This window comes from Acanthochromis polyacanthus, chromosome 23 (assembly GCF_021347895.1).
Source record: "Acanthochromis polyacanthus isolate Apoly-LR-REF ecotype Palm Island chromosome 23, KAUST_Apoly_ChrSc, whole genome shotgun sequence".
NCBI lineage: Eukaryota > Metazoa > Chordata > Actinopteri > Pomacentridae > Acanthochromis > Acanthochromis polyacanthus.
The window spans coordinates 21,197,480-21,224,089 of record NC_067135.1 but is presented as its reverse complement, the minus strand read 5'-3'; the positions used below and the strand labels follow the sequence as shown (position 1 = coordinate 21,224,089).

The window sequence follows — 26,610 nt, the reverse complement described above, 5'->3', positions numbered from 1 at the left end:
AGGGGCCACTCTGCTCCTAGGAAAAAGAGTTAGTCTGGAGCCCTGTAAATGTCATAATATTAGATCAACCTCAGCTTTGCTTTCTTTATTGCCAATCAGTAGGTGTCTGAATACTCTTGTGCTACACTAACACTGCAAATGGGAGAAGCATTACTTTCTGAACACCAGTGTCTTGGCCTTGCAACTGGGAGTATGTTGTCAGAAGCATTTAGATCAAAGCACGGACTAGCTATTCAGGCTGTAGACTCTTTAACTGTAACATGTCTTATCTTCAATATTTATAGCAATTTTGACTTTGAAAATTCACCAATCACACTTTACTTTGAAGTGTGTTTTTAACTGTGACTACAATAAAAATATATCCACATGATTACATCTACTTTCTTATTCATGCAAGTAATAAAAATGTACCTACAGAGTTTATGTGCATGAGTGTAACTTTTTCTTTCCTGCTCCAGCTGGTCCTGCTCATCTCCTTGTCCACCTCAGTTTATGTAAAGGTGCCTTGCTGGATGTGCTCTTTTAGCTGTATGTAATTGAACCTAACCCACTTGCACAATTACCTCAAACCCATAATATTTCCTCAGTCATGTTGGGTTTTTCATGGCTTGGCTGCAGCAATATGGTCGCCCTTGCTGTAGTCAGCCGAGCCTTCAATCACTGCAGTTCGCTCAAGGGGCGTTGCTCAAAAATGAAATGGGAGAGCACAGTAATGACTAAACTGATGCCAAATATTGGGATGCACTGAAGATTTTAACCTTATCTCACCTGAAGGTAAAAACAAAGAAACGCATAATTAAATTATTGAATTGAACATTCAAGGCTGAGACCAGTAGCTCTACCCACAGTTCAGTTTCATAGTCTTTGGTGAGACCCTTCCTGACTGAAATTACCCTGATGGCATTATCATGGTTGTTTTCTCAGCATGGGCAAAGCTTCTACAGAGCCACAGACACTCTAACAGTTTTTATATGCTGAATAGCACTGCTCATATCAAGTAAGGATATGAGTGTAAAATCAGTGGAGCAGCCCTTGACAGTCATTGTTCTGTCCTTTGAAGAAAGCCTGGAATTAAACATCTTTATATAAGATGTGAATTGTTGATTTTCCTCAATTACTGCAGTCAATATGAAAATATGCTATCACAGGTACATTCAGTGTGTTGTTACTCTCTACTGTTCAAGAGTCAAATTAAATTGGTTGAGTTTGCAATGAATTAACTTTATCTAAGAAAGTCTCTAAAAAATTGAAACTTTGTGAGGGCGCTGTTGAGCATCGAGTACGTAGGACGTGTCTCCCTATTGCTCCGTGAGTTTGTGGTAAATGTAACTTTTTAACGCCGTTTTCTCATTTATTTTGACCTGGGCTCAGCAACATTATGTGTTTGGACTCATTAGGTGCGCTTTTTGGTATACTTTGACAACTGATGGCGATTTCACGTACGAAAGCGGACTCTTCACTTACAGGCCGCACGAAGGCCTCGAACACAGGTGAAGCTGTTTTGCTGCCAAGAGATGCTACTGGCTCTCTGTGCGGCCCAAACATGGAACATTTACAAGCTATGCTGGATGGACTAAAGGGGGATATTTGTGGTAAGATAGACTCGCTGTCCTCTGACTTGCGGGCTGAGATCTCTTCAGTACGGGAGGAATTGTGAAGCACTCTACTGAACCGATCCAACTAAAACTCAGCTCTAATAACCAAGCTATCGGTGATTTGGAGCGTGCGTGCACGGACCATGGTGATCTATTAACCAACTTAGACCCCATGCTTGCCATGCTTAAAGCTCAAGTCAAAATGCTGGCCGATAAGTGCGAGGATTTGGAGGGGAGAGCGAGGAGCAACAACTTAAGGTTGATCGGAGTGCCAGAGAGAGTTGAGGGTGCGTGCCCGACTGAATCCGACTGGATTGGGATGCGTTCTTTCCTTTGTTTAGTGTTGTGTATGGGTTGGTCACCACTCTGTTTTGGTTGTATTTTTGCAAGTTCTATACATTGCACGCCACACTTGATATGTACACACACCATTTGTCTTGCTTAGTTAGCATATGACTCATTTTAGATCATTGCAACAGTCGGGAGCAGGACTCAAATTTGTTAGCTGGAACTCTAAGGGTTTGAATCAACGTACTAAGCGTAGCAGGGTGCTGCACCATCTTCAGCAATTGGGAGCCCTCATTGTTTTCCTTCAAGAGAAACATGTGGAATCTGCTGTTCACATTAAGCTTCGGAAGAGATGGGTTAGTCAGCATTCCAGCTTTATTCTTTGTTCTTTCAGTTATTCTTGCAAATGTATATGGTCCTAACTGTGATGATGTCACCTTTTTCTGCTCGTTGTTCTCCAAACTGCCAGATATGACAACTCACTCTCTCATTATGGGGGGATTTTAATTGTTGGCTTGATTCGGTGTTGGATCGCTCGTCTGCCAGACCTGCTGGGCCTTCGATTTCTTCCAAAGCTATTTTGAACTTTATGGATGAGTTCTCTGTTTCTGACCCCTGGCGTTTTCTTAATCCATCTAGTAGAGTATACTCTTAGTATACTCTTTTTTTTTTTTTTCTCATGTCCATCATTCTTTTACCTGGATTGACTATTTTCTTATGATAACTGACTACTTCATTCAATTGAGTCACATTCCATTAAAATGAACCTATTTTAATATCAGATCATGCTCCAATTACACTGGAGTTGCATATCAAGGAACGTGATAATACACACCCCCTCTGGCGTCTTAATACATGGCTTTTGTCCAATGAAGATTTTGTTACGTTTGTATCCAATCAGATGGGAGACGCCAGTGTTTACAAACAGTGACATCACGAAGTCACGTGATTCCCGTGCTGGTTGGCAAAAGGAACCAGTGGCACAATGGCTGACGGTAGCAACACGAGCTATCCTTCCATGGAATTGTCCGATTATACTCAATCCTTACCACCCGAGGCCCGGCAAAGATATGTGAGTAAACTGAGATATCAGGGAAACAGTAAAACTTTGCCAGATCCCTACAATTTGAAGACTGGGTGGGTCAACGATCCTTCCTTGTGGCCGGACATTTCCTTCACCAACATTTATTTTTACCTGATCGACACCCCTGGGCAGTTCACCCACGACAGTTTGAGAGCTTACAAATCTCTGAAGGCATATGAATATGTGAAGAGTGGACACGTGCTCCTCATTTTTTTATTACGACCTGGATTCTCCATACTGTTTTTTGAAGACCAAAGTGATCCCTTCCCAACGTCTACGTGACAAGCCCCACCAACCCTGGGTGTGTATGAAGAAATCAGAAGGGACCGTTTACTGTGCGCACTGTACATGTATGGCAGGGTAAGATTATAATGTATAAATCAATTTATCAATAGTTTCTTGGAATGTTATTGATTACATAAAATATTCTTTGCATATTTTCAAGATATTAATACAAAATAAGTAAACAGAATTATCATTCCTGTAATAATATGCTAAAAAGTTTCAAATTTTCCAATATTTTCCAGTTTCATTAATTATGAAAGTACAATAGGTATAGATAATTGAAAATAGGCTTAGATACATTTAAGTGTACTTTTGATATATACTTGGGGAAAATAATCAATTTTGAACCCTTCTAATTTATTAAAATGTAAAATACAAATTGATTATTGATTGCTTGAAATACTTTTTTAAGCTTTTAAATTATTTGTACAAAATATGTAAAACAACATGATAAATGCCTGGGGAAGATATCAATTTCTGAGACAATGAAACATTTGTTGAATATTTTGGTTTATGGAGGTTTGAAATGCCACTGCAATTTGTCATAATGTCAAATTTAGGCACAAGTTTCATTCTCATGGTAGTGCTTAGTACTCTGAAGTTCTTCACACGTTCAATTGCACGCTCCACATGAACTTGAACACATGACAGTCTCCTTGCAATTTCTATTTCTTTTGGGCTTAGTTGGGCCTTTCCTCTTGTAAATGCAGGTATCACCAGCTGTGCTCCACGTGCCGCCAAGTCATCCACGATCAGGAAGCCGCGATCCGCCAAGACCAGATCTCCATGCTCCAGCAACTGCAGGAATCCTGACCTTTGTGTGATCACCTTGTCGGAAACCCTTCCACCAAAGCATTTAGACACAAAGGAAATGGATCCACATGGCGCGACTGCTACCAGGACCTTTAGAGTGTTGTGACTCTTATAGTTTGACCATGTCATTCCTCAGGCTGTAAAATTTCCAGGTCGTTCGATAAAGACCTCGCAACAATCGATGATCACACGACATTTCTTATAAGTGTCTTTCATTACTTTAGGCATGTTCCTGATAGTTTCCTCCTTGGACGACCAATGCACAAGAAAAGCCAACTCACTTGCGATGACAGGAAGAGATTTTGCAATGATGTTATTCACGGTTTGTCGCGATACATTAAATTGGTAGGCCAAGTCCTGATCAACTAGATTGAGGCGAAGTTTCATGAGGACCAGAAGCAGGATAGAGCCGGGGGGAAGGGTCATAGGCACTGGTAACATTGCTATAATGCACCCAAGTAACCATAGGAAACTTCCATAACTTGGCATCCCAGCGAAGAACTGGGTCTTGCTGTCCCTGTTCCCTTCTTCCAAGAACTTGTCTGCAAACTTGCATCCCTGTAGTTTCTGCCTGGCATCCCATAGCTGCTCCTGCAGCTTGCCCATCTCCATCATCAACTGCTGCTTCTCCTGCTGTAGCCTGCTGATTGTCCCCAGACAAGCAACATGTACATCTGAAATGATGACAACCTTTTGTTAGGATGCTGTTATGTAAACAGTGATTTAAAGCATGCATTTGTAAGTACTTTTGCCCTAATACTGACATGTTTCTTTATTCAATAATGTTATGTTTGTTTTGATCAAATCTTGTTTTTGAGACTCAGATTATTGCGATACTATAGTATTGCCACTCTTGTATCAGGATTCAAAATCGTATCACAACTTCAGTAAACAATGATTTGCCAGTACAGTTTTATGACTGAAATTTTCATCATTTGTTATTGCAAGATTTCTGCCAATGCCAGCACTAATACTGACTGAATGGTATCACTTTAGGACCTAATTCTGAATGACATCCCTTTATTAGACATGCAGTTGAATGAAAAATTGGTTCCATAGTCAAGAAAATTATCCACTAATACCTATAAAAAATAGTGCATATTTGCACACATGTACTCGTATATGATTTTATTGTTGCCTCTTTAGGGTAGTCAATACCTGCCAACAGAGGACATTAAAATATGCTCTGATGCTAAGACTGAATATAGTTGCTTACACATACCTAGTAGGTATATGGGCTGACATATATTTTGCTTCAATGCCTGATGTGGGTACGTTCTCATCTTCATCATCGGCATCGTTATCCAAATCTTCGGCTTGTAGATTGTTGGTTGTACTGGTTGACAGCTCAAGGAGAATTGTGACAGCGTCACTTCTCTCTTTCCTGGATTGTGCAACTTCTATCTTCTCTTCTGCTCGCCTCTTTACTCTCTCATATTGCTTGTCCTTTTCTTTGGGGGTCAGCATCGATGACTATTCATAGCCCATGTTGATGTGTGGCACAAAGTCAGGATCACTGGGGTCATTACCAGCAGAACCTGGAAGTATGAAATGTGCAAATTAGGAAAGAAATGTATAGTAATGTAACAGGATATTTACCTATGGATTATGCCTCATCAGAGGTAAGCGTTTGTCTTTTAATGATTACTTTTACTACTTATTTCAATATTTAACCCTTTAAGCTTCAGTCAATTCCAGCCGTTTTCAGTACAAAAATCGCTAATATTCTATTTTTAAATTAAAAAAATGACGAAAAATACAGGGAATATTGGACGCACATCGCGAGGTGCATTTCCTTGAAAACGACCGATTCGTGGATTTTATACTGACTTCAGGACATGTTTTGGACAAAATAGTTTACTGGCTTGTGTTGTCTGGATGTAAAAGGTTGGATTATGGCCGTTTTTTGTGGAATCTTTTTTTCTGTGTGTAATAATGAACCCGGAAATGTGAGTCGCGCTGTGTGCGTTGAAGCCGTGTATAGAGAACGGATGGATGAATATTTGTTTTTGTCGGACAAATGTGTTTTTCTCACCCGCTGTGGTAATCACATCTGAAAGTGGTTTATACCGGCGGATTCATGAGAATCTAAGCTTTCCATCGGCGTATAGTGTTTGTATAATCGCGTTTGCAGCCGTCGGACATTCTTGAAATTCCTATGCAAATTAGTAGGTGTACCGCCGGCGGTACACCTACTACGCACTGAAGCGTAAAGGGTTAAATAATGTAATAAACCAAATATACCAATACAAATAATCATAAGTAATTTCAATACTAGTAAATATTCACTTTCTTTAAGTTATTTCTATATTTGCATCCCAATTATATGTGTAAATATATCTTAGGAGTACAAATTGTAAACCAGTTGCCCAATAGTCTACCAATAATTCTTTTTCCTGTTTAATTAAATAACTAAAAATATATATATAATTATGAATTAAAAATAATATATCTTCTGTTAATCTTCAACAAGATGTCAAAGAAACGTCAAGAAGTTGCTGTATTTTGCTTCATTAAACTTTTGTATACTTTAATCGCCTAAAAAGCGATCGGTAACACATTACGACATAGCCTAGCCGCGCTAGACAACCCACGGCAACGAATTTAATTCTCTGCCAGGGTGGGTCTAGTTACCCTAAGGCTTGAGGTTGGATGCTCCTAAAACTGGCTGGACCAATCACCATGAAGTGTAGAGTCAGAAGGCGGGCGTAACTAAGTGACGACAGAGGCACGACAATTCTGACAGAAACAACCGGCGCACAATAAACGGTTATCTTTTGACTCTGCTTTGGCCACAGCCCTTAAAGATTTGAAGCTAAAATTCAACTTGAAAGATAAACAAAGGACGGCACTGAAGTGTTTCATTGAGAAGAAAGACATATTTGGACTTATGCCGACGGGATATGGCAAATCCTTAATATACCAGTTGGCTCTGCTGGTTGGGAAGCTAATGGGACTTAGCCACAATCCGCCGGTGCTCTAGGAACTACGTCAGCCTATTCATTGCGCTGATTGGTTGTATACCTACCCAATTGCTGCAGAGTGATTTGAAAGACAACCTTTTAGCCCGCCTCCCTCCCTGTCGAGCATTCCTAGACCCTTGTGTCTTAAGAGCTGGGTCTAGCGTGGCTAGGCTAATTACGACACTGAACCAAACCCAAATCGTAGAGATTGCTTCACGCGAAGGATGCGACACTAAATCAATATCTTTTGGTAAATAAGCACAAAGTTGGACATACTAAACATGCTAAACTGTTGAATAGTTTACCTGAAGAAAAGTGGGAGCCACAAACATGATCTCTGCTGCGTACTGGGGTCCAGTTTTTCCTGTTGATGGCCTGAAGCCAGCACCATCTTCTTTCTCCTGAAATCGGTATTCGGTGAAATTTCAAGCCTGATCCCTTCTGAAAACGCTTCGTACAACCAACAACTACACATGATATTACCATTGTGGTAAATACGTGTGCAATTTCATTCATGCAAAGCGATAACTTTACGTATTTCTTTCAAACCAGATACCGTTCTCGTAGCGAGCCGGTATTTTCCTGCAAGTTCTTGCCAACCAGCAGCGGTCTTGTACCACGTGACCATAACAAATGACGACACGCTGGCGTCTCCCATAGATATCTTTCTTGCTGTCAATAGGACTCCAGGGGTCTCAACGTCTCTTCTTTGGGAGACCTTGAAGGCATACATAAGAGGTGAGATTATTTCATGTCAGTTTTGAGGATAGACAGGGGAGGACAATACTGCAAGAATTAAGTCAACGAATCATGCAGCTTGATAACATTTATGCTTCTTCACCATCCCCTACATATACAAAGAGTGTCTCTCTCCTCAGGCGGAGTTTGATGTTCTTTCCACTAACCGAGTGGAGGACCTTTTATTTAAGTCGAAATATTCTTTTTATGAACACGGTGACAAAGCAAGTAAACTTTTGGCCCATCAGTTGCGGCAAGCTTCCTCCTCATATCAAATTCCACAAATCCAAACTTCAGCTGGCATGACAACAGACCCTTTACAAATTAATGATCATTTTAAAGAGTTCTATTCAGCCCTGTATACCTCAGATTCTGAGACCGATCTTTCTGCTTTTGATAGTTTCTTTAATTCACTGGACATACCCAAGGTAGACCCAGAATCAGTTAAAAAGCTGGATGGGCTAATTACTGTTGGTGAGCTTAGGGGGGCAGCATTCTCTATGCAATCTGGAAAATGCCCAGGACCGGATGGTCTACCAATTGAGTTCTATAAGACTTTTTTATTATAAGTTAGCACCACCGTTGATTGAGATGTTTACTGAATCATTTAACTTACGTAAATTACCTCAGACTCTTAATCAAGCATCACTCTCATTAATCCTAAAAAGAATAAAGATCCCTTGGCTTGTTCAAGTTACCGTCCAATTAGACTCTTAAATGTTGACGTAAAACTTTTGTCCAAATTACGAGCCATGAGGCTGGAGACAGTTTTGCCCTCCGTTATTCCCCTGACCAGACAGGGTTTATTCGAAACAGGTTCTCTTTCTTTAACCTCAGACGACTTTTCAATGTAGTATGTGCACCTTCCACTTCATCTTTGCCGGAAGCTCTGATCTCATTAGATGCGGAGAAGGCGTTTGACTATGTGAAGTGGAGTTACTTATTTTACACGATGGAGAAGTTGGGGTTTGGTCAGGGGTTTATTTCTTGTGTAAAACTCCTTTATTCATCCCCAATGGCTTCAGTTAGAATGAACAATACACACTCAGAATATTTTCCTTTGCATCACTTTACCTGTCACGGCTGCCCTTTAAGTCCTGTTAGCCATAGCTATCGAGCCACTTGCTGTAACACTGCGCTCAGACCCCTGTATAACTGGTGTTACCAGGAATGGCTTTGAACAGAAAGTCTCACTTTATGCGGATGATTTGTTGTTATATCACTTTAATTTATCTGTTTCGGTTCCTGTCACTCTTGATATTCTTAATTCTTTTGGCTGTATCTCAGGGTATAAACTCAACTTGGACAAGAGCAAGCTGTTTCCTCTAAATGACGCAGCTCGTAATGTTACGCAGAATTTCCCATTCAGAGTTGTCCCGTTTGGTTTTACATATCTCGGTATTCAGGTTGCAGACAAATTTGAGGACCTATTCAAATTTAGCCGTACCCCTTTATTGTCTCAGATTTAGGTAGATTTTCAGAGGTGGTCTTTGCTACTTTTGTCCCTTGTGGCTCGGGTTAATGCTGTTAAGATGAACATTGGGACGGACTTTGCAAATTAGCTCTGGCTATAAATGTCAGTGTTATACATGTTTATTGTATACACTGGTCCCTATTAAATAAACAATAAATAAATTGTCCCCAAGCTGTCCTACCTTTTGCAGTTTATACCCATTTTTATTCCCCAGACCTTCTTTAATAAACTAGATGGCTTAGTTACTGAGTTTATATGGAATGAGGGTGCCCCTCGGCTGTGTAGGGAAGTATTGCAGAGGCCGAGATCTCTTGGAGGGCTTGCCCTGCCTAATTTTAAGTTTTACTATTGGGCAGCCAACCTTGAAGTAATTCAGCTATGGATCCTTCTGGAGGGTCTACCTGTTCCCCCTTCTTGGCTAAATATAGAGGTGTCTTCCACCAAACCTGCCTCATTGACAGCGCTCGTCCATATCCTGCATCGGATACACTTCGCTCGAGTCACTCTCAAAAATTTATAATGATGTTGACCCCACTTGTGATAGATGTCACCAAGTTCCAGCTACCCATCTTCATATGTTTTGGTCGTGCCCGTTGTCTTCTTATTGGTCGCAAATATTTGACTCCATTTCAATTCGTACCATGACACAATTCAAACCAACAGCATTCACAGCATTATTTGGGGTTTTGCCCCCTACTCTGTCACTCCCTAAATATTAGGCGGACTTTGTAGCATTTGTTACCCTGTTAGCTAGATGCCTGATTTTGTTGAAGTGGAAGTCTCCTGTTCCTACCTCTCATGCTTTATGGATCAAGGACATTCTTTACTTTATTAAGATGGAGAAGATAAGGTGTACATTAAATGGTTCTCTTGACAAATTTAACAAAAGCTGGAGGCCTTTCCTCAAATGCGTAGAGGTACTGATGTTTACTGTTGTTCCAAGCTGACTGCTTTTACCATATGTTTCGGACTGTGTGTATGTGTGTATGGTGCCCACTTCTGTGCAGGGGGTGGCGATGGAATGCTTTTTAATTTCAAAATTATTTATTTTTCAACTCTGTGCATTTTACATTTAACTCAATCAATGTGCGGTGACCGGGGGGTTGTTTTGTTGTTGCTTTTTGTTTGTGGTACATGTTTTTGACACAATTTTGGAATTTGTAATATTACTACGTGGGTGATTCTCATTAAGTCAACCTAAGCTATGTCTTCAAAGATTTTAGGGACATACTTGACCTGTAACCTGAAATATTTAATTTTTATTGAAAGATCATTACATCTGTTACGTGGCATTGTCCATAATTTGTTGCCAAAATTGTATTTTTTTTTGTTTTTTAACTGATTTTGGAGCTTTATATTCATTACCGTAATGCATCCAGTGAAAAATTTAATGGTTTCACCTCAATGTAGCATCATGAATATTCAAGCAATTTTACAGAAAATTATATACATCTGTTTAAAACGATATTATTTAGCAGATTATGATAAGCTATAATGGTTACCTAAGTTGTTTAAAAAAATATTTGAGGAAAAAGGAGTGTCCTAACATGCAGCTTTCATTACCGTTGCACCTTGTTCATGGCCCTGTCATAATCACAGTGTTATTTTAAATAAAGTTATTCTTACCCATAGTGCATCACAAAGAACACAAGAGGAAAGATGGCTACAAAGTAAGATTGTTTGGCATTGTTTGATGTTGGTAATCGTTAAGTTTATCGTTACATCTGTCTCCTTCCACACCATAAGTGATCATTACCGTAATGTGTAATATTTCATGTTCTTAAAAAGTTTTCAATTAGATAGTTTACTGTAAAGAAAGTAGTAGAGAGCTGACACTGCTGGTTAAAATTTTTTTGCTGAGGCATTATAGCATACTGCCATTTTAAGCTAGTTTAGGTAAATGTCATTCATTACCGTAACGCGTAGCTTTCATTACCGTGTAATGTGGAGGCCTGTTGCGGTAATGAAAGATAAGATTACGGTAATGAACAGTTTCTTTAAAAAAATAAGAAAACATTTACAATACATAAACTATTCATAAATTTTGTTATTACACAATGATTAAAGTGTTTATTATTGTCTATATTGTTTTACTGACTTAAGCCAACCTAAATTCCTCAAGAACAAAAGAAAGTGAAATAAGAGGGCTGCATCAAGAGCTAGGGTGGAGAAACAGACAAAATTTATATCGTATAGAAAAAAAGAAAGCCAAAGGTAGGCCTAAGTAAGGGAAAGAGAACAGCAGAACACACATTTGTGAATCTGTGTGTGTGACTGCAAAGCTGCCTTCACGTGATCAGCAGTAAAAACACTTTGTTGATCTCTACCTAGTGGTGAGCGAAGCGCCAACTGCTGATCAAGTGAAAACAGCTTAAGAACAGTCCCACACATACCATTGCACTTTTTAATGGATAATTCTCATTTAACAGATATCAAAAATGCAAGGAAAAAGGGTTGCTGAAGGCAGCAGCAGACCTGACACCCAGACAGCTGCAGAAGCAAAGAAAAAAATGGAGAGAAAATTCGAACAGATACAACAAAAATAAAAGAGCTATCCAAAACATAATAAACAAAATCCCTCCTTCAGCTAGGCTTGCGCTAGCCGATCGCCACGCCATTGGCGCATCGTTTTGCTGGATGGCGCAGTCATTCTGAACCGTGTGAGCCACAGTGGCACTATATTTTTCTTGTAAAAAACAACAAAAAAGGGTTCGACTTACTTTTTCATGAAAACGCCCGAGCGATAATATAAGAAAAACAAACGTTTTCTCTCGGCAGGCGTCGGAAATAGTTGGAGCCACCAGAATCTTGATCATGCGCCCGGGTCATGACCCACTCTCGGCCAATCACAGAAAAGCATGCTATTTTTACTGCGTGAAATCTCTGAACGGTGTGCCACAAGGCGAGTCATTTGCAATCAGGAAAGCAAGAAAGAGAAGGTTTTTGTTGAGTTTATGCTACAGTTGTGAGATATGGTACATACAGGCATGTTATTTGGTCGCGGATACGTATCGAGGTATCAATTTTGAGACCCAACGTGAATCGCCCAAATTGGATGAGAAAAAAATATGGGGTGTAAGGGGTATAGGGTTGGATCGCACGTAGTTGTCAACAGTGCACTGGCTTGCAATGTTTCCTTTGGCGTACATCGTGTTCACATACGATGAGACAAAATACAGTGACAGAGGATGCCAAGCGCTGATAGACCACATGAAAATAAAAAATCATGCCACGTAATTGTACAAAAAGCGCTCTAACCACCAAATGGCCAGCAATTTTTCACCCGGCGGAGGGAAGAGATGTGACAACAGAACCAAACATACGGGATCAGTAGTGTGTACATGCAACAACTCAGTGGCATTGCCCCACAAGTTCCTAGTGCCGAGAAGGTCCCATACAGACATTTTTTTAAGCCTTCATGTTTAAAGAATTCTAGGTGTCAGAGTTCACCAGAATGCACCATTTCAGCCTTTAAATTTCAAAAGTTTCTTGCAAACCCTCCCCCCGGCTCGGTCTCTCCGCTCCCTCGCTTCCAAGGATTCACTTATTTGGTAATTTCCCAGTGACATGCCTGTACATAGTGAGGGTTGAAGAATTGGACATAGGAGGAAAAGAAGGTAAATTGGACATGAAATTAATATTTTTATGGGTCAAAAAGTTTTGATCATGAACATGTTTCAGATACAGGTTTTTAAATGCATATATACATGGGAATGTCTCTTCACCCCTGACTGCCTGTTTTTACGAAAACAACATTAAATTTGGATCTGAAAGTTTAGCAAAATGATATAGACTCACACGTTGTGATGATATTCATATTCAGGACTTAGACTTAAACATTTCACGTTCGGGGGGGGGGGGGGGGGGGGGGGGGGTGTAAAAACAATGAAAATAACAACATGCATACATACAAGTAGAAATAAAATAGTTTAAATAGAACTGTTTATTGTTTACTGTTTAATTAAAGTAGTTAAGTTTGAAGTGTTCATTTCCGAAACATTGTTATTCATTACCGTTACATTTTTTTTCAATACCGTAATGTACATTTTTTGATGAATTTTTACAGTTACATTATTTAATTATTCATAACTTCTAATCTTTTAATTAAATGTGAAAGAGCCTTTTCACTATTGTGTTATTGTTTTTTTCAGTGCAATGTTTATATCCAAAAACACAATGAAAATCGATGTAAAAAATTGTTTCCATGTTACGGAGATGAAATAAATGTTTGTACAAAAATAATATGATTTGTTAGTAATAGATATTTTTTGTGGTACCCACTACCCTTGATCACAAGAAAGTCTTTGTTGTCAAAAAAAAGGCAAAAAAAAGTTTTGTTCTTTCATATTTCGTAATTAAAAACATGTTACGGTAATGAATGTATTTCCTCAAAGTCTCAAGAAAAACGTCTGAAAATACCTAAAAAATGTGAATATACTTTCTAATTTCAAACTGAATAATGACATGAGATCCTATTTTATAAAAAGAGGTGAAAAAATTGTAAAATTAATGGTTTTTCAATTTCACTAAAAGTTGTACCATGTTCGTGAGAATCACCCACTTGCAATAATTATGTGATAAAAACTCAATAAAAAAACTTGAGCAAAAAAAATTGAAATCTTCTTTAATCCTTACTTCTAGTAAACACACTCAGGTTTCCAGGTACATAAACTTAATTGGTATTTTTCTTCCAAGCCCGCAGGAATTGAGTTTGACAAACACACACCTCCAGAGAGGAACACCTGAGCTCTAGTAGAGTTTGTTTGTCTTTCATGGCCCATGGGGGTAAGGCGGGGGAGTCTTGACCTCGTCATCAGCTTTAAATGCTCTTGTTCTAATTTAGGCCACCGCTTTTTTATATTGATACATCTGAGCTGGCCATGGAAATGGAAGTTAGCAAACTCATGAGAACAGAGATGCAGGTTTATTGACTGAGCACATTAAATGGCACAGTTAATGAAGCAACAGTCATATGCTTTAATGGACTCTATCATCTGATTTTTCTCAATGATGAGAGAATAAGATGAAATTGGTAATGTTTTGGATTATTGTACCAATCCCTTAGTAACCACAGACAGACACCCAGACAGCTGCCTTATGCTCAGCAGTGATTATTTGAGGACAGTGTTGTATATTATGGAACTAAATGATTTTTATACCACGTTTTCTGGATTGGCAGCAACCTTGTGTAGAAGGTTGACGACCTCACTTCAATAACACATTTCTCTTTCATTTCAGTGTGCAAGGATCCACCATACAAAGTGGAGGAGTCTGGATACGCAGGCTTCATCTTGCCTATTGAAGTTTACTTCAAAAATAAGGTACATTTGACAAATTCAGTCACCAGTAATCTGTATATTTTACATCTGAAACATTAGATTTAGTGGCAGGTTTATTTACATCTTCATTTTGCTTGTTCCACCTGTTTTGTTTTGGTTGTCTCAAGGTTAACGTGCTCCATTTTTGTAGTGTACGCTAAGATTTTTGGAGCAGTTCTGCCTTAGTTTTTGTAATGAGTATGAGAGGTGAGAGGAATGCTGCCACACTGTGGTCAAATCAGTGTTTTAAAACTTTATGTAAGCAGGATGTTTCTAAATGGAGTTTTTTGGAAATATTTATGAAATGAGACTATGTGAAACTACATCCCCTCACAATTCTATATGTTTTTGTACTGTAGACCATCATGCAGCAATTTAGTAATGATTTCTTTTGTTCTCGTTAAGCAATTTTAACATAAAAAATAGACTTTCTGACCACTTCAGAAACCTTCAGAAACAAATATTATTTTTTGAATTTGCTGAAGATTTGAAGGCAGCCGAGTTACCCATCTATTTAAGATCAAAATAGTTCAATTTTAAATAGTATATGTCTTTTATATATCATTCACTGACAGTGCAGTGTGGACCTCCCACTGAGTGTCAGGGAATCATTACTATAATATTGTCATTTTGTTGTCTCTGTCATCATTGTTGTGTTCGAAAGCGTAAATAGCTGTTTGAGTTTCAACCCTCCCAACAATCACAGGAGAAATGTGGCCTTTAAGCTTGGTCTGTATCGGTGTTCAGGACAGACTAAGATTGATGTTTTTGAGTAAAAATCGGAGTGGTTGTGAGAAGCACCTGGAGCATTGGACACTGTCACCAAACAATGCTAAACATTCTAACCTTTGAGGTTAACGTTGGCTATAGATGTTACGACTGGCAGTGACTATCTGACCTCCAGTTCTCACTGAACCATAAACAAAACCATGTTGATTGCATGTTCAGAACCATTGCAGGGCTTAAAGTTTTCCGGCGCCGCGCTGGATTTCCGGCGCATGGAAATGTACCATTGAAAAAATTTCATCCATCTCCGTCCAGAAGGCTCCAAGCATGTGCGTCATTGTGCATTCAGTTGCTCCGCTTTAATCAATCAAACTCCAAATCCTACATTAAAAAAATATACACCTTCTGTCCAGGCATGCGGCTTTCTGATAGAACTTTTATACAATTACAGTTCTCTAACTGCGAGTGCGCATCGACTGCTGGGCGCACGATATGCTGCGCCCTCTTGGTTCGGCATCGTCAGTGCTGCTGAGCCACTGATAAGAAATAACAGTATCCCACAAACAAAATCCAAATTTGCAAAATTTGTTGGTGTTTTTTGTAATTATATTTAAAGGGAGTTACTGGAAACACATTGATATATATTGCATATTATTTATTCTATTTCTGCTTGGACTGTATACCCATTCCACATGTGTCCCAGCCCTGTGGCTGCCTGGTCTCTCCAGAGCGCACGGAGGTCCAATCTGTGAGTGGTGCGGTGAAGAATCGAGCAGCTGATCACTGGTCAATAGCGTTGGAGCTTGTGTTTAGCCCAAAGACGCAGATACTAAAGTTTGCTCAGACTTTGTGTGACAGAGGAGAGAGGATGTGTCTCTGCTGATTAACAAAGAGAGCAGCCGCTGCCGCTGCCGCTGCCGCTGCCGCTGCCGCTGCCGCGATCCCTGAGCCGCGGTGCGTTGACTCGCCCCATTGGCGTAAGTGCGTCAGTGGCGATGCGCGTGCATGTCCCACAATCCCCATGGTTTCGCCACAAAATAAAAACAAACGGGCTTATGTATTGAATTTTAAAAAGTAACAAAAACAGAAGTTGTTGATTTTGTTTGATTTCTTAATCTTTAAACATTTTCTATGTGTTTTACAACGGCAAAAGGAAAAAAGGAAACGGCTATTTAGTTTGCTGGCTTTTATTTTGAAAGGAAAAAAAATCAAACATCAAGCCATACAGATTTGTCCCATTATTTTCCTCAGAACATCTGTTTAGTTAAATATGCACAAATTGAATGTAGCTTAGGTGATATTAACCTTTTTTATTTGAGGACATATAGGATGTTTATAATAATGAGTTAAATAGCTCTCAGCAGATTTTCTGACCTTATGCATCCGAATGATGTCTAGCCACAAACAAAAACTCTCCAATATCAAGCAAATATTGTTAGTAAGAACAGAATGAACGTATGGGTTGTGTGAAATGAATAATGGATAGGTAGTTAAATAAGAATGTTCTTAGGCTGCTTTCACCGTTTTTTCTTCCCAAAATATATATAAAAAAATAGAAACATTTAAATTGACAACCAACTGAACAAATTATACAGTGAATACATTTTTTCCCTTATCAAAAACAAACAAAATGTGTGTCAGTTCAAGTTGAAAATCAAATGATTTAAACTAATCACACGGATTATTGAGGTTTATCAAATGAGCAGTTACTAACATGCGTATGTGTGGTTATGTGCTACAGAGGGCTTCTTAATCAGATCTTTGTGAGAAATGGCCTGACTCCAGAGGAAAAGGCCAGAGTAGAAGTTCTTCAGCATGAGCAGTCCATTGCCGCCAGGATCCAGATAAACCAGATCAGGAAGGCCCGAATTTCTTTGCGAGTTACAGAGTTTGAGAGAGTCAGCATCATGATCAACTTATTTATATTGTGAGGCAGTAACTAAAATTGCATTAAAGAGTTAATACTAGTACTTTTATTACCTGATTAAATACAAAGTTGGTATAGCAAGTGACATATGACAGTTTATTCTCTTGTAGTGTTCCAGAGAATATTAAGCAAGTTAATTCTGTTGTCTGTGTTTTGCAGTTTATTTCAACGAACAACATTTTGAACATGTTAAAAAGAAAATGTTCAGAAAATTCACAAAGCAAAAACGAAAAAAGAAATGACTTTTTCAAACAGTATTCTCCAAGCACTTAATATTCTCTTGAGACTGACACTTGAGATAATGTTGTAAGTAAAAATTGTGCCGTATGAAGGAAAGCAGCATAGTTTTGTAGCAGTTTTGTTGTGGTTGGTGTTGTTTTGAGTTCTTGTTAAATCTACTGAAGAGATAAAAATTATTAAAAGTTATTAATAATACATGTACTTGGTTTTCATGATTTTTCCCCTTTACACTAAAATAAATCTTTGCAATTATAGTGATGTGGTATTGAAACATCAACACAAAAAAAATCTGACTTGGGGCACTTTCTAAAATGCGTTAAGTTTTGGCCGAGTAAGGTTTTACATTTGAGCAACAATAAAATAGTGGGATCATAATGGGCATTATTTCCATCAGATGACCTCAGGTTTGCTCTGAATTAATAGAATCTCATATATATTGTGTTTTAGTGCGTTTTAAAACACATTTAAATACGTTTATTGACACTATAAATTGGATCTTAGAAGTTCAGGCTCAGGATTTTTTCTCACTTTAAGCCCTGCCATTGTCTCACCCAAACTTCTTTAGCCTTCTGCTTTTGTTGTATTCTATTATTATTAGCATTTTAACAAGATGTTGCACCAATCTCCATTTTGGATGCATTTGCTTCCCCATGAGATCACATGAGGTGGTACACCGCTGCCTGACTGCTCCCTTTGGCATGATATTCTGTGAGAAAAATGTGAGATGATATTCATTTGTTTGTCATCAGAGATTATAAATTACTGTACCATAAAAGGTTTCTCTTAATATTTCCAAAATTGATTTTCAGAAAAACATATTTCAAAAAATTTATATCACAAAATAGTGATTTAAATAGCAGCGCTAAAGGCATCATATTACAAACCCAAACGATTGCTTATTTTTTAGTGATTTTTTTTTCAATTAAAAAAGGGAATAGGGACCAAATAATTAAAAGACAAAGCAAACTGGAACTGTATTTACTTTCCTCTCTTTTACAAAAGTCTGTTACACCTTCTGCCGAGGTTGCCGAATCTACTGAAGATAAAGAAATAAATTAGTCTGCAAAGTATACTGTGTGCTTAGTTTGCAATACAAGTAACAAACTTATGTTACATTTTTTAATGTACACATTTGTAAAAAAAAAATCAGCAGCAGTTATTTTGGCTTGAAATTATTGTAAGGCAATTGTTGAATTGTGTCAGTAATCATGATCAGAGATCAATATACTAGTGGAGTTTGAAAAGACAGTCTTGTAATTGGGATCTAAACAATTTTGGTGTTTTGGTGTTGTTAGAAAAACATGACATTGAGAAAGTACTGCCAAACTGAGCTTCATTATTTTTCTTTTTTCCTGTCTGTGTGGCTTACCACTTTCTCTCAGGAAGAACCGAAGAAAGTTCGTTTTGATTATGACCTGTTCCTCCACCTGGAGGGTCACCCGCCTGTCAATCATCTCCGCTGTGAGAAGCTCACCTTCAACAACCCAACGGAGGAATTTCGTCGGAAGCTGCTGAAAGCCGGAGGGGTAGGAGTGTGATGGAGTGACTGGGAAAACCGTCATCATATAATACTAAAATTTATGTGCTGATTAAGATTTTATTTAAGCTAACTGTAAATGTATGCACTCTTTAAATTTCTATTTATCCTGTACTTGAGAGTAAATGGGTCAGGGATCAGAGTCTTACCATAAAGTATTGCTGACATTTTTGTTCTTTTTTTTTAATTTTTTTATTACAGCATAGTCAGTACATTGTTGTTGTTGTTGTTTTTTTAAATTATTACATTGCTTGTGCAAATTCATACAGTGTCACACACTTCCATACTGGTCAGTAGATCTATAACATCTATTTGAGATAAACCACTTCCACAGTATTTTGTTCTTTTATTAACTGTCAACAGACTACCAAATCCACATTATTATTTGTTTTTTCTGTTTTTTGACAAGATTTGCATATCACTTTCTGTGACTGCCAGCCTCAAAGCTAACTGGTTCCTACTGAAGGTACAGCCTTTACAAACTAATCACAAAAAGCCACTAAACAAAGGCAATTTGTGAAAGCTGGCATAGTTTTTACAAATATAACCTAAAGAGGAGGAAACACTGCATTTGTTGGGGACAATTTCCAGTGGCGGATTTTAGAAACCTTTAAATGTTGGTGGTAAGGGAACTATCAAGCTTGAAAACTGTGGTTTTACCATGAGAAACGGATCATTTGCACTTCTTTCTTAAAATTTATCCATCCATCCATTAGCTGTACACCGCTTAATCCTCATTAGGGTCGCAGCGGGGTCTGGAGCCTATCCCAACTGACTACGGGCAAAAGCAGGGGACAACCTGGACAGGTTGCCAGTCTATCACAGGGCTACACATGAAGACATACACTCACATTAACACCTATGAACAATTTAGAATCACCAGTTAACCTCAGCAAGTTTTTCAAATGTAAGAGGAAACTGGAGTACCCTGGAGAAAACCCACGCTGCACAGGGAGGACGTGCAAACTCCATGCAGACAGATCCCAGGCTCAGGCTGGGATGCAAACAGGGGATCTTCTAGCTGCAAGGCAACAGTGCTAATCACCGGTCCGCTGTTCTGCCCTTTCTTAAAGTTTATAAGATTTTATTTTAAGAATGTATTGACTTTTTGGAATTCCAAATATTGTAATGGCTAATGTGGATATGGTAAAGGCACAGTCTTTTTTATGTCAGGATTGAAAGAAACACTTTTCTTAGGCATACCAGCTGTTGCTCTCAAAAGTGTGACTGCATACCAAATGTTGCTCTGTTACAGTATACCTAACCACTCTTGTCAGTACTCTTAACAAGCTGCCTTGTTGTTGACCAGTGCTGTCACACCTTTTTGAACATTTTCTCATCTGAAAACTCCTTTGAAATGCACAGTTTATTGAAACAAATTGATGTCAGTGATTAGATTTCTTTTTATTAGGCTTCTGCAATGCAAAATAAATATCTATAAATGTAGCAGCAGTTAAATCAGCTAATGATATCATTAAAGCTTTCTGTAGGTTTTTTTTGAGTTTTTTATGTTTTTACAATGCAAACAAACAAACAAGAATCGTCCTAACAAAGACAAACGAAGAACAAAAAGAACAAAGTAAACCCACCCCAATAAAGTAGCAAGCGCTGTACAAGCAATTACAAATAAGTACGCACATGAAATGCATCAAAAAACAATGTAATCATGAGTACTCAATAAGTTTTAACACACACACATGGAATATCTAAGTATAATATTGCTGTGCACAAACTCAACAAATACATAACAGACGTAGTCGACAGGCCATGTAAATAGATGAATAAAATAAAACACAAATAAGAATGTTAAATCATCCTTAGAGTTTTTGAAAGTACGTGTCCAAGGGCTTCCATAGTCTCCAGAATTGGTCAGATCTGTGGTTGAGGTCATAGGTCAGTTTCTCCAAAGGGAAAAAAGCTGTAATTTGTGAAATCCACATACTAACTCACTGTTTCCCCTGGGTTGAAATGGCTGTGAGGTGGTGGGGTGTAGGCAAAGGCCGAAGCGTTGAAATTTTGAAAATCAAGATGCAAAATGGGGCATTCTGGCACAATTTGGAGCACATTTTGTTGTATTTGTAGCCATTTCCAAAAACTAAATTAAATCAAATTTTCATGTTTCTTTTCTAAAAATTAGTGATAGGGAGAAAATATGACAAATATAAATCCACTTGTCCTTGCGATCAAAACATGTCAACTTGTCCAGTCTATTATATTCTGATCAGATTTCCACAAGCCATTCCAAAATGCCACATCAGTTCTTATTACAAATTTGAAAAAGATGACAAAGGACTTGAATCTGGAATCAAGTGGTGACTTTTACTTTTTTCTAAAAACAACTACATGTTAGGTACCAAATTCCCATTTCATTTTTATTTATAATAAAAAGGTTATGTCATGACCTTCATTTTACTTAAAAATGTGAAAGAAAACTTCAACTCTGGGTTAACAACTGATTTTCTGAAGGAGTTAGTTCTGTTTTCAAAACTGTTACCTTTTTGAACAAAGAAATAACTTCTTTAGAATACCAGTTGTTAACCTTGAGTTAGAATACATAATTTTGCACTGTGATATGTGTCAGGCAGCTGAATTAAAGACTTTAAGTAAACATTCTTGAAAACACAAACACCAAATTTGAACACATGCTCTCTTTATTACATGAGGCAAATCAAATATAAGTGGGGATTAATGTTGATCAATCTAAGCTTTCCATGGGTGTATAGTGTTTCTATAATCGCGCTGGCAGTGTCTTTCTATTTTGAAAAATGCTTATGCAGATATCAAAACGGCCCGCCCACGGGCCGCTCAACCGTTGAAATTACAGAATTTGTTTTGCCATTGAATGATATAATTTCGGGGACTCTATAAATCATTTTATCAAAAGAAACTAAGAACTTTATACTCCGTTGAAATCATTTGTCTCGTTCGTGAGAACGGGTTTTGTCATGCCTAAATGTTTTAACGAGAGCCATTTTTGCAGTCACTGTCAATTCGTATCGCCGCGGACAAAAAAACAGTAAGCAAAATCAGTAAAGGAAGCGAGATCGATGCCTACACTGCATTGCTCACTTTATTTTGATAACATGCAATAGTTTTGATACTTAATTTGACATATGTCTGTGATACACACCTGCTTTTAGCCCCGAAAAACGAAACCATGGAGCGCTGTCGCTTCTTGTCCGCAATGGGGATGTGCCTTGCTGTCTTCAGCCACGGCGAGAAAAGGCTGCCATTCTGGCTTGTTGATTTCAGCGGCGAATATACCGGACTTATGTGTCAATGCTTTCTAATATTTAGCATTACTTTTTTTCTTTTTTTTTTGGTGCGGACCAGTGAGGTGGCAATGTTGGCAAAATTGTAATGAGGCGGTGCCCTATACCAGCGAGGCGGCCCGCCTCGTTGGTCATACAGGAGGGGAAACACTGCTAACTGTAGGGACCTGTGGAGCAGACCACCGTAACAAAATACACTTTTTTGCCAAAAATATGAGAATATTTAACAATGATTTGACATCACTATCAAAAAGATTGACAGGAGTATGATTCAACAAATAAAGTGAAGAAGATAGTGAAAAATGTATGCCAGTAATCTCCTGAGTCACAGAATGAACATCTTTCCAAAATTTTTGGATAAGATTAAATGACCAAAACATATGTATATATGTACCTTTATGGGTCTTGCATTTAAAACAGATCTGAAGTACCGGGAAACATTTTCTGGAGGCGAACCGGGGTAAAGTAAGTTCTGTGAAAAAACTTAAAATTTTGTTCATGTATAGAAACTGAAGTACATTTTGGAAAAATTTCACAACAAATTTGTTCCCAATCTTCAGCACTAAATGTCACCCCCAGATCATGCTCCCTCACCGACTTCAGGGATTCACAAGCGAGAGGATCAGATTGCAGTAATAAAGTGTAAAACTTAGAGATAATGCCTTTAAATGACTTGGCTGAAACCATGACACTCTCAAGATCTGATAGTTTCAGTCTGATTAAATTTCTCTCCAGTAAAGACATAGTGAAATGGCGGATTTGAAGATACCTGAAAAAGTCTTTATGGGGAATATCAAAGTAATTTTTAAGTTGCTCAAATGTCTTAAAGGAGTGAGAGATCAGCAGGCCAGTAAAATCTGAGAGTCCTTTAGAGGACCATTCTAGTAGACCAATAGCTCTGATTTGACAAGGAAAATCAGGATTTAATGATAAAGGAGATACCAAGCAGATATAACTGAAGGGATTTTTAAATATCTTCTAATATCTCTCCAGACAAACAGAGTGTTAAAAACAATAGAATTATTGTGAAGCACATTCAGTTGATCTATATTATTGATAAACAGAAGTGATTTTAATTGTCTGGGCTGGCCCTACCCATAAAGAGTCGTGTCTAACGATGAGAGACACGTGACCTGAAGACAAGATGGCTGCATAGCTCTTTCTCTCTTGCCCTTTCCCCCCAACATTGTTTAATTTAAAGTGATAAACAAGCTACTAAGGGGTTCACAACGCAGATTGTTGATTATGCAGTCTCAAAGAAGCAAACAACAGCGGTCAGTCAAACAGACCGAAGGAAACTCCAATGAAGTATCCAGCGAACTGACAGGCGGCATCGAGGATAAGCTAACTAGCACAATCAAGCTAGCAATGGGCGAACAGCGGGACTTTATGGAGGCAAAGTTTACAGAACTAAATGACACTTTGGACAAAATGCGCAATGACATCTCCACATGCATGAAGGATATGTCCAAACTTCGGTCAGATACGTCCCAACTATTCAAGCGCATGGACTCCACAGAAAAGATCACCGCCACCAACAAGACGAAGGTAGCCGAGTTGGAGTTAAAACTTGCCGACCTCGAAGACCGAAACCGTCGGAACAATATCCGTATTAGAGGCATTCCTGAAGGCACCGAGGGCTCCAATGCCTCCCAGTTCCTGTCTGCAGCCTTCCTGAAGTGGTTCCCTGCCCTGGGTGAAGACAACGTTGAAATCATGAGAGCTCACCGGATCGGTCAGCGGCGTGAGGGCTCTTCATCTTCCCCGAGGACGCTCATCTGTAACATGCTCCGACACTTCGACCGCGACCGGATTCTCCAAGCGGCCCGCCGCTCCCCTGTACGACTGGACGGCAGGGATATCCTCTTTTCGGCGGACTATAGCAACTTCACGATCATTCGCCGCCGGGAATTCTCCGCATCTATCGAGGCAGCGAAGAAGCTGGGCTTCCAAACATTTTTGCTGTACCCTGCAAGGCTGAAGCTGATCCAAGGCTCCACACAGCACGTCTTCAACTGTCGCCGAGAGGTGGATGATTTCCTAAACAAGCAGAATGATGATGGGGACTAACGCTGGTAACTTTCATTATGTTATACGAAGCTCCGGGGTCTTTTTTTCTCTCTCTCTCATTTATCTCTTACTTTAATTGACAGGTGAGCTCCGAAAATGTGTGCCTAAAATGTTACTTCAGCACTGACCTTTTAAGCCTTATTCATTTAAACTAAGTGCAAAGCAAGGCTGTTATGTTCTCTGAATTCATGCCTAAAATACCTAAACACGGACTATAAATCTTTTGTTGTTATTATTTAAGACTACTTTCTTTACATTTTATATGTTGAACCTCAACAGCTTGCAGAGCTTGTTTGTTACAGCAGTTTAATAATATGATCCCTGATCTTATTGTTATGTAGATCATGGCATACCCTCAGGGGGTGGGCATCACTGACTGAGCTTAGCCGGCTTTCTCAGTGCCAGGTGTCTGATTAGTTAAGGTGTTTGATTTTTATTTGTTGATTTTTTTTTTTTCTTCTTTAGACATCGTTTCTCTGGTTTCAGCATGAGAGTTATTATGTTTTGTTTTTTATTTTTTCCTACTTGTAGTTCAAGGGTAGTTATTGTTCATAAATGGGTTTTGCGGCAGAGAAATGTTAATACTTACCATATGGCCTCAACCATACTATGGGCAGATATTAATCCTAATGATGGTATTTATTTTCTTTCTGACTTGGATGTCTGATGGTACTAACATACTATTAAGGGAACTTTGTTTGCTGCTGTCTGTTAGCGCCTTGGTACATAATGGGAAGAATGATCATTATTTGATCAATCTCTGGCAATGTTATGCTCATTTGCAACCAAAGCATTTCTTGTCATAATGACTACTCTACAGTTTGCAAGTTTTAATACAAATGGTTTAAATAGCCCAGTGAAACGTACTGCTTGTTTAGATTTTCTGCATAGGCACCAGGTGGATGTGGCATTTATTCAAGAATCACATCTGAAGGCTAGTGATGTCTCACGCTTTAGCAACAGAAATTATTATGTGGCTGCTTCTAGCTCTTTTACTTCCAAAACTAGAGGATCGTTAGTGGTTATTAAACGGTCATTGTCATTGACGAGCATAGAAAAATACGGAGGAGGAGATGGACGTGTCTCTTATATTAAAACAATGCTAGCAGGAAGGAAGATAGCATTTATTTCAATTTATGCTCCAAATGTCTTCGACCCTAATTTTTTCAGCTATTTAACTGACCTTTTATCCGGTTTGCAGGATTATGCCCTGGTTTTGGGAGCAGATATGAACACCATTATCAACCCTGTACTTGACAGGTCCAATTCTTTGGGCCAGCATTCACAGGTTTCCTCTTCCACATCCCTGAACAAATTAATAACAGACTTTAGTCTTAGAGACACATTTCGAGCCATAAATCCCTCTGTGACCCAATACAGCTTTTACTCAAATAGACATAAGACCTACTCACGTATTGACTACATACTTGTTTCTGCCTTCTTAATATCTGAAATTTGCAGTGCTGTAATTTTGCCCACCCCACTATCCGATCATTGTATAGTTTTGTCCAAGATTGAACTTAAAGAAACACCTAAAAAGGCCAGCAGGTGGAGTTTTAACACTGCACTGTTGAGCAATAAGAAATTTTGTGACCTCTTTAAAGAGCAGTTATGTGAATTTATCTCAATAAATAAAGGCTCAGTGGATGATCCTTGCGTCTTTTGGGGGGCATTAAAAGGGTTCATAAGAAACACTGCAATCTCGTTCTCTTCATATGAGAATAAGAGCAGACTTGCAAAAATAATTGAACTTGAGGGGAGATTATCAATGTTGGAGCAAAAACAAATTTCTTATTCTGATGATGTGAAGAAATCTATCGACATGACATGTATAGAACTAAATTCGTTACTGAGGCATAGAGCAGAATTCTTAATACAAAGAACTAGGAGAAATTATTACTTTAATGGACCAAGGCCAAGCCACCTTCTTGCTTTGAGGCTAAGACAAAATGAAAAATTTTCCAATATTACATCAATTAACTCTACTCATGGTCAATTAACAAGTCCTAAAGAAATTAACACAGAGTTTTGCCATTTCTTCTCAAATCTTTACACTTCAGAGATAGCATTTGACATGGACAAATATAAAGACTTTTTAAGAGATCTAAATCTCCCATCATTATCTCTAGAAGAGGCGAACAACTTGGGATCCCATATCACATTAAAAGAACTGGGGGAGGCCATTCATAGTATGAAAAAGGGGAAATCGCCAGGTTGGGACGGCATACCCCCAGAATTTTATGCAAGGTTTTGGGAGGAACTGGGGCAATACATGCTAGA

At 38.6% G+C, this 26,610-nt stretch overlaps 1 protein-coding gene across 6 annotated transcripts in view; it reads left to right on the top strand.

The window, feature by feature from the left end:
• The window catches only part of mllt3 (MLLT3 super elongation complex subunit), a 160,373-nt gene that overhangs the window by 48,237 nt on the left and 85,526 nt on the right, over positions 1-26,610 (top strand). For 5 of the 6 annotated variants that reach the window (XM_051943837.1, XM_051943841.1, XM_051943840.1 and 2 more), the window contains exons 3-4: positions 14,479-14,561; positions 18,834-18,977. In XM_051943837.1, the coding sequence (XP_051799797.1) occupies positions 14,479-14,561; positions 18,834-18,977 (227 nt within the window). The remainder of the gene's footprint in view (positions 1-14,478; positions 14,562-18,833; positions 18,978-26,610) is intronic. The other variant, XM_051943839.1, reaches the window with a different exon arrangement.